Source organism: Arachis ipaensis, chromosome B03 (assembly GCF_000816755.2).
Source record: "Arachis ipaensis cultivar K30076 chromosome B03, Araip1.1, whole genome shotgun sequence".
Taxonomy (NCBI): domain Eukaryota; kingdom Viridiplantae; phylum Streptophyta; class Magnoliopsida; order Fabales; family Fabaceae; genus Arachis; species Arachis ipaensis.
In genome coordinates this window covers 134134925-134143603 of record NC_029787.2, presented here as the reverse complement: position 1 = coordinate 134143603, position 8679 = coordinate 134134925, and the positions used below count along the sequence as shown (strand labels likewise).

The following is an 8679-nucleotide window of genomic DNA, read 5'->3' as shown; positions in this document are numbered from 1 at the left end:
ATATACCAATTTGGTTCCAAAATTTAGAGTTTAGACTATTAAAGTTTCAATGAACGGCTTGGATTAATATTTTTCTAGAGAAAAAATTTTAAAAAGTCTCACAATTACTTCAAAAAACAATAAAGCTCCTAATAAAAATATTTTTTCGACCTCTGATCTTTACTTCTATGAAACTGATTAGCTCTTTTATCAATATTTTTTCTGTATTAACAGAATAAGTTTACATATTAAACTGTTGATTTATCCATTAAGAACTAATTAGGATTGACAAATTTTTTTGTCGAGAGTTTTGTTGTCTTTTAAAAATAATTGTCAAAGCCATTTAGTTTTTTATTTTTTTATTACCTATTTCAAATACATTAGTTAAATTTATTGTGTAAAACTAAGAAATATTAGTAATTTTCAAATTATTTTTACTTATAAAAATTAAATGAAAGATATATTAATGATTAACATATCACATAAGTATGTTCTAAAAAAAAATCATTGACAAAAGAGTTAACTAGTCTTATAAAATTAAATATCAAACACCGAAAAGAGTTTTTTTTTTTTTTTATCAAATATCTTGTAGTCCTTCAAACAAATTATAGATTTGAGATAAGCATTCACTCTATTTTTCTACCACAAATAATTCTACAATTTGCGAGAATACATTTAGCAAAAACAAATTTGCAATGACACAATTCGCTGCGAAACCTATGTAGTATTTCAGCACGAAAAACCCTTGATGTTAAGATGAATTCAATAAGAAAATAACTTAAACTTCAATTCAAAGTTTCAAACCGTTTACTTCATTTCCCAATGGCGCGCTTATCCAATTGGATTTGGATCCTCTAAAGTTTGAATTTTACTTTAGAGAGTAAAATGTGATCTTCTCCCCTTAAATAGTTTCTCTTTTATATTTATTATTGGTCCCACCTATAAAATCAATGGTGAATCACACTTTACTCTCTAAAGTAAAATCAAACTTTAGAAAATCCAAATCCATTGATTTGTGGGTTGCCATTGTTGATAAAGGTGGAGGTAAGATGATGGTTTGACAAAGTAGTGTGATGCTGAAGAAGATATTTGTAATTTTATAATAAAAAGTAAGAACAATGTAATAATTTTATAAAAATTTAATGATTGAGTACATAAATTAACTGTTAATTATACGTTGGGATCAATTTGTCAAACCGAATATATATTTGGGGTTCATTTTGTCGAAAGAAAATGTTAAACTCTATTTTGTCAAAGTGACTATTTGCTCGTGTTATCTTATATCTCAGTTAAAGATGCCAGCACCTTAGAGTATAGAGTTGGGGAACAAAAACTATAAGTGTTCAAAAGATAAAATAATTCAGTTACTCTACAAATATTTGCATTTCCTCCTTTTTTTTTTAATACACCCTTTATTTGTGCTTCCCCATAATTCATTAGCTCCTTCAGTCCACACGTGTGCTCGTTGACACCCTTCCTTTCGTCGATTGACATGCATAGTATATGCAAAAAGCATAAAACCGTCATGGACTCCGAAATAGAAAATTGAACACAGATAAAGCAGTTAAGAGAAGAGACAACAGAACTCATCGATATGCTGAACAGCCTCTGCAAGCATCATCACCACCACAACAATTTGGCAATGTTCAGGGCACCGCTATTTGGATTGACGAGTAACGTGGTTATATCCTAACCCAACTCTCAAAGTCAGATGCAGGAAAGCACACGGGAGAATGTGCAAAGCAAATATCGACAGTCTAATTCTGCAAGATACAACAAACTCAACAGAACTACCAAGTCCATTTTAATTATCCAACTCCAAAAGTCCTAAATATAATTTAACAGTTCTCATCTTCTATCAAATGTGATCCCATATTCCCATATGACTATATATCTCAATGCCCAAAGATCACTTGAGTAAAAAATAATTGAACATTCTAACGTACAGCACCTGCTTAATGGCAACGGTAAGAAGAGTAACAAAAGGCTACACAGCTCTTGCTTACTAAATCTTGGATCCAGTTAATGGTGTTGAGTGGGAAGTGGATGCTTTGCAACTCCAAGCAAACCCATCTCTCCCAGCTGTACCAATTAATAGAATTATAAATTATTCAATAGTGAGCATTATAAAAATGCATCAATATTTGCAAACTCAACAAGGGAAGCAACCTTAGCCCATATTAGGTTAAACCCACAAGATCAAGGTGGTGGTAATAAAAAGTTACTTGGTTTTTACACATCTACAACACCTGTATATTCAAACTAAAATATTTTAATTCTACCACAGCAAATGCACAGAAGCTGCTACAGATGTTGAGTGCTTTAAGGGGTAAAAAGTAACCTGAACAAGAGAAAAAAAAATCACAGCTAACATGACAACAATCATTTTATTCAACTTTGCATGCAAGTCTCAGTTTAATCACCAAAAATTAGGCACATCACAAAAAGGAGAAAGGTATAAGGCTCCAAGTGATTTGCAATCAAGAGCACACGTATGGATGGACTCTTGGACAGGAATTATTTTAAAACTCTAGAACATGGCCAGAAACATGAGTCCGAAAGACCGAAACCTAACTAGAGTGTTGCAAATTAATAATATGATAATGATAATGATATAATGATCAGCCACTTGTATGACCCTAGGTATGGATTATAATGTGGCTGAAACAAACTGCTGAATCAGATGAACGATCTACCTACTGACAGAGCCCCAAGGAGTGACATTCTAAATTTGACCAAGGTCAGTTTTCACCGAAATACTGAGGTTAATTCTCACCACCGTTACCCTTGGGGAGGTAGATGACTTCCCCAGGAAAACACAGTTAGGAGTTAGGACTTAGGATATGCCCTCGAAGCTAAGTTATTTATTTAATAATGCACCTGATCATGAATGCTAAAAGAAAACATAACAGCAAACAAGAATCATAATCTATCCCACATAAATTTATGGAGAAGACAAATATATACATATAAGAAAGAATTACTATAGCACGGATAAGAAATGTAAATATGATCTTAAAATCCACAGGGATAAAAGAACATCGGAAACACATTATAACAAACCAAGGGCCGCATTGTACCTCTAGAGAGCCTGAAGCAACAACTAAGTGAGTTTTATACTTTAGGATACACTGCTAACGTCCTCAACATGCTTGCTTTGATACTGCAGTGACATTTGCAGACAAATGTCATAAAAGAATTCTTGTATTTGTCAAAACTTCAATCTTCAGATGATGAATATATATATAGAAGTGGCACGTTATATAATTCCTTCTCTTTTGCTTTTGAGATGGGTTTTAGGCTTGTGTTTTACAAAGACACCAGTCTATTGATGGTAACAAAGCTAAAAGTGGATAGCACATTTTTTCTTGTCATGGAGAAGAAAAATGTTAGTAGAACACTGCGTTAAAAATAAAATTTGGAAAGAAAAACTCAAAAATACACTACCAAATGGATTGGAAATGAAAAATAAAAATAAATGAAGCAACAAATTCAAGGAAACTAGAAATAGTTCATTTTGACAATTTGACCACAATACACCCGGCATTATAAAATTATTAAAAAAAAAGTGGCAATATCATCAGATAGTAATCGTATTTTTCAGATCATTAAGTGCACAAAAAAGCTTACACATGTTGGTGCAACGGATATCAAATATTAATAGTTATTACATTAAGCGCGAGAGAGGAATTTGACATCCAGCACTTTGTGTGTGTGTGTGTTCACAATCTAGAGCCCAAATAAAAAACCAACGGCAAATAGCCCATAAAATGAAAAAAACACTAGGTCAACAATGTTATACCGTCAGCCTACATTAATTTACACAAGTTCCACCATTCTTGGAAATTCATTTCAGTTCAACATAATACCCTTCCAGCAGTACTCATGACTTCAGAAATATTTCTTTTGGGAGAAAGAAAAAATGAAAGCGTAATTCCTTGGAAGAGCTAGTACTAGAGCTCTGAGAACAAGAAATTGATCATGTCTACAAATTATTATTAAAAAAATCCATGACAAATCATGCCTTCCAAAAATAAATCTCAATTAAAGACTTCCTATACAAGAACAAGAATTTGTGCATGAACTAGTATTATGAAAACAATTTACCCATCTAATTGACCCTGCCTACATCCCTACAAGTTTTTTTTTAAAAAAAGAAAAAAGAAATGATAATCAAAATACAAAACTAATTAACAGGCATTAAGCATCAGTCTAAGCTATCATGATACATTTGTCTCTAGAATCTAGACATTATCTCTCACAACATTATCCTCATTCCTTAATATCCAAGATATCAAAGGAATGAATTACCTTTTAAGGCACTAAGTCACTGTCAATTTCTTCAATGAAATGCACAGAAAGCCATCATCCACTTCACACCAACCGCCTCTTGCAAACACAATGTGAATATTAAAAGGAAGGAACTAATAGTTGATAGAAAATCCATACTATTTTAATACTCAAAATCAGATAAAATTTGTTTACAACAATATGCCAATGGAAATATGTTACATAACAAGTTTCAGCAGACATTGACTATTCCTATTTTCAGAAGGCAATTATGCCACACCTTAAGCTGAAAGCAGCGTCCCAGATGCATTTGTATATAATGACCAAGCATGAAGGTTAACCTGAATTTAATCTGGCAAAATGAATAAATCTCTTCACAACCCAACAAATCCCTGCTAAAAAACAGCACAAGTGATCGTCTAACAAACAATGGTTGCAACTTCCTTTCAGTTCATACTCTCACCTCATACATGCAAACATTTCAGTGGTGTGAGTTAGAATGATTGTTGTGACAAGTTTAGAGTTCACGATTACTAGCCAAAAATTCCACCTGTGCCTGATTCACCCTGCTGCAACTCCTTACGGCGCTGCTCCTCTAAAGGATCCGGACTCTTTAATACTCTCCGCATCCGCCTGTTTGCATCATAAAGCATAGGCATCAAATGAATGATGATTATGAATGGTAACCAAAACTTGACAAGGATTTTACAGTAACTGGAATTGCCTACTATGATCATCTTTGGGGCAGCCACAATAAAATTGCAAAACTAGTTTCTTATGAGGGCAAAATACCTGTCTTGAGCATGTTGAGCAGGAAAGGTTGGCATAAATTCTTTGCTCTTGGGAAGAGGAACTTCATGGAACCATTCATGATTGAGAGCAGCTTCAGCCGTGATCCGCTGTACATAAAAACAGGTTTTTTGTTCATGTTTTATAATACTTTAGAAACAATGTGATTGTCAGATTAACTCGAGCATCTCATGCAACGTTACCTTTTCAGGGTCATAAGTAAGAAGCTTGTTCAACAAATCAAATCCAGCATCAGAAAGGACTGGGGAACCAGTGAACGAAGTGGCAGGAAACTTTTTGCGCAGGAGGTTATACCTGAAAGGCATAGTCCAATTGTCAATACAAACCAGAAAGTTCAGAAATAGGACAAATCACCAAGAGAGGCCAGATAGCCAGACCAGAACCACCCAAAGTTGGAAGCCTGGGAAAACAGTGACAAAACATAAGAACAGTGTAATCAAACAAACAATGTCTTAAATAAAGGAAATAAAAAGTACTCACTGGTGCTTAACAAAATTGACCTTGACTCCAGGTAATTTTGAAAACCCAGGCCAAATTGTTTCGTTTGGTGTGCCAAGAATCTTAAAAATCTGCTCAAAAAGGGAGACAAAATATCATTGGACTAGCAACCACGGACTAGCAACCACATTTAGGGCCAAGTTAAAAAGGGATAAGAAGTTAAAAGGATAGAAAAATACAAGAGTAAGAATGACCTGCTACATTAGAAAATGACATCTAATATATACCTTATCAAGCTGATCAAATTCTGTTTTCCCATTGAATAGTGGTTCTTTGGACAAAAGTTCCGCCATGATACAACCTAGAGACCACATGTCAATGGCTGTTGAATATTGTTTTGACCCTAGAAGAAGTTCAGGTGCCCTGTGAAACAGATACACAACCATCAATACAATGATGTCTTATCACTGCAAGCAAATGAAGCAAGACTCGTGTTAAAATCCAATTGTAAATAAAGGTAAAAAGGGCAGCCCGGTCGCACCCAAAGGGCATAATGTATGCAACCTAACCCGATAATTACATCAGTGGCTGTTTCCACGGCTTGAACCCGTGACCTTGAGGAAAGGTCACACGGAGACAAATCAATTGTAAATAAGGTAAATGCAAATTATTCTAACTAGTAAGATGATGGATGTCCTCACCAAAAGCATTGCTATCAAATAAAAAGGATAATACGTCCACCTAAATGGGAGAAGACAACATAATAAACATCAAGTTTACAAAATCAACAAATAATGATTATGGCATAATAGCCTGAAACAACAATGAAGTACAATTTCAATGCTCTATACATTACAGCATACATGTAAGTTCACCCAAAAAACAACTAAGACGAATAGGGTAACATAAATTAGCCTATGCAAAGGGAAGAAAGAAAATATAGAAACAAGTGAAACAATGACAAGCAAATCACACTCACCTGTACCAAAGAGTAACCACGAGATGTGTGTATGGTTTCAATGGACTCCCATACTGTCGAGCCAAACCAAAATCACATATCTTTAGTTCACCTCTATTATTCAAAAGGAGGTTAGAAGTTTTTAAATCCCTATGAAGCACCCAATTATCGTGAAGATACTTAACACCTTCTAAAAGCTGGATCATTAAGCACTTTACTTCACTCTGGCTAAATGGTTGCTTCATTGCTTCCATCAGACCTTTAAGATCATGCTCCATGTATTCCATAACCATGAAAATACTATCAAGGCTACTCCCTACCACTACTTCCTTAACATCAACTATGGATGGGTGGTGGAAAGAAAGAAGAATGTTTATTTCCCTAAGTGAAGTCAGTGGGAATCCTTCTCTTTCCTTCTCCATCTTGACTTTCTTCAATGCTACAATTTCTCCAGTCTTCTTATCTCTGGCCCTATATACAACACCGTAAGTTCCTTCATCTATCTTGTTAAGTCTCTCAAACTCATCAACACTTCTACAACCCTGAAGCATGTTGACCATTCTTTGTGGTGGCGCTGGAGGTTCTGGAGTCTCCCTCCTATCATCCTCGTCCTCAGAATCCGTCTCAGAATGATTAATACTAGTATCACTTTTTCCACCTTGAGCATCAATCTCCATGTAGTCATCCTTCTCCGACGCAGTTCCGGGATGATCATCCCCACTGGACGTTCTCCCATGGCTACCTCGTTCATCAGATTCAGATGATTTAGCTCTGCCACCATCAAATCCTTCTTTTTTAGCTTCCACTGGGCTTAATAGTTTGTTCCGTAGTTTTGTATCCAATAACTCAGGAGACAGCCTCCTCTTCCTCCTAGGCAATTCTTCATCATCGATGATTTCACCCTCATCACCGGGAGAGTTATCTACAGCTGCCCATCTCGAAGATGATATATTATGACTAGGAACATAATCCTCACCTTCTTGTTGCTCAGCTTCACGATCATTATGCCAAGCCTGTTTTGGAGACATGGAATGCGATCCTGGAGAAGGCATAGTGGCCCTAGTAGCTTCCGGTAATTCAACATCCTTAGTTTCACTCTTTTTAACAGGATGTATCTCAACTCCACCATATGGAACATTAGGTGACCGCACAAATGATTTTGGCAGTGGAGGCGGAGGTGGAAGAGCAGTCACTGGAGCAGTGGAAACCTTAGATTTAGTTTTAGATGGCTCGCTCACTTCCTTGTCATCCTGATCCCACACAATCGGTGAAAACTTCCTTTTCTTCTCTGGTGGGGGCGGGGATCGAGTCCTATTATGTTCAACATTCGCAACCTCGCTGTCTTTCATCATTGACTCTGGTTCAATAGCACCATCAGACCCACTCTCACTGGAAAGTTCACCAGGCTCCCTATCCATGGTCTTGGCAGAAAAGCCACACCGTCGGGGCCCAAGCCCGCCACCATCACTACCACCACCTCCGCTGCTGCCAGAATCACTCCTACTAGAAGATGACCGGTGACCGCCATTGGAAGCTTCTCTCTCCCTAATATCCTTCTGCCTAACCCTAATCCTATCTCTTGCATCCCTGCTCCCACCCCTCACAACGTCACGGCCTCCATTCCTAACCCGATCGTAATCTTCCTTCGAATTCGCGAAACCGCGCCTTGAAACATCCAAATTCGACTCACGGTCCCTAAACTCGTTGTCACGATAGCCGCCATGCCTACCAGCCGCCATATACAAACTATAAATCCAACTAAGAAAAATACCTAATCCCCTCCAATACCAACAGAAGCTTTTTTTTGTGTATTTTATAGAACCCTAAACCCAATACGAAAACGAATCCCCAAATCTCAGATTCGAAGAAAACAAGCACAAACCCTAGACACGAATGAAGTAAGATCCGACGACAATTCGATAACGAATAACAAAGTAAACGAGAGATACGATGGCTAGAAACGAAAATAGGAGGGTACAGAGGGGATTAGAAACGAAACCCTAGAAATTAAGGACGGTCAAAATTGAAAGAGCAAAAGGGGGAAATTAAACGGCAGAAGAATTGATGATAGAGAATTTAAGGGGCTTACCGATAACGAATTTGATATATTGAAAGGGAAATAGCGAACCGATAGATCAACGCGATGACAAGAAGAAAAAAGGAGGAGGGAGAAAAAGAAACACAAAAAAAAAGGGGAAAAAAAT

At 36.5% G+C, this 8679-nt stretch overlaps 1 protein-coding gene across 9 annotated transcripts; it reads right to left on the bottom strand.

Moving 5' to 3' along the window:
• Positions 1226-8673, bottom strand: LOC107632007 (cyclin-dependent kinase G-2). 9 transcript variants are annotated; one of them, XR_002360061.1, is made up of 12 exons: positions 6497-8673; positions 5805-5940; positions 5560-5648; positions 5457-5479; positions 5262-5373; positions 5062-5168; positions 4733-4902; positions 4550-4621; positions 4291-4366; positions 3060-3142; positions 1931-2061; positions 1226-1742 (listed from the first exon to the last, which is right to left on the bottom strand). XR_002360061.1 is itself a non-coding variant. In XM_016335624.2 (6 exons), exons 1-6 carry the CDS (start codon positions 8212-8214, stop codon positions 4803-4805), a joined length of 2262 nt encoding a protein of 753 aa, XP_016191110.1. In that variant the 5' UTR covers positions 8215-8673; the 3' UTR covers positions 4411-4802. The 9 variants fall into 9 exon arrangements, 1 of the variants encoding a protein (XP_016191110.1); XR_002360060.1 differs by having other exon boundaries at positions 4550-4902; XR_002360055.1 differs by lacking the exon at positions 5457-5479 and adding an exon at positions 2149-2320 and having other exon boundaries at positions 4550-4902.

Bases quoted from the DNA above. Each gene is read 5' to 3' on its own strand.
- LOC107632007 (XM_016335624.2), bottom strand. From the start codon at position 8,214: ATGGCGGCTGGTAGGCATGGCGGCTATCGTGACAACGAGTTTAGGGAC. The intron at 5,649-5,804 runs GTATATATTAGA...CTTTTTGAGCAG, and splicing joins AATTTGATCAGCTTGATAAG to ATTTTTAAGATTCTTGGCAC. The intron at 5,374-5,559 runs GTGAGTACTTTT...TATGCCTTTCAG, and splicing joins GTCAATTTTGTTAAGCACCA to GTATAACCTCCTGCGCAAAA.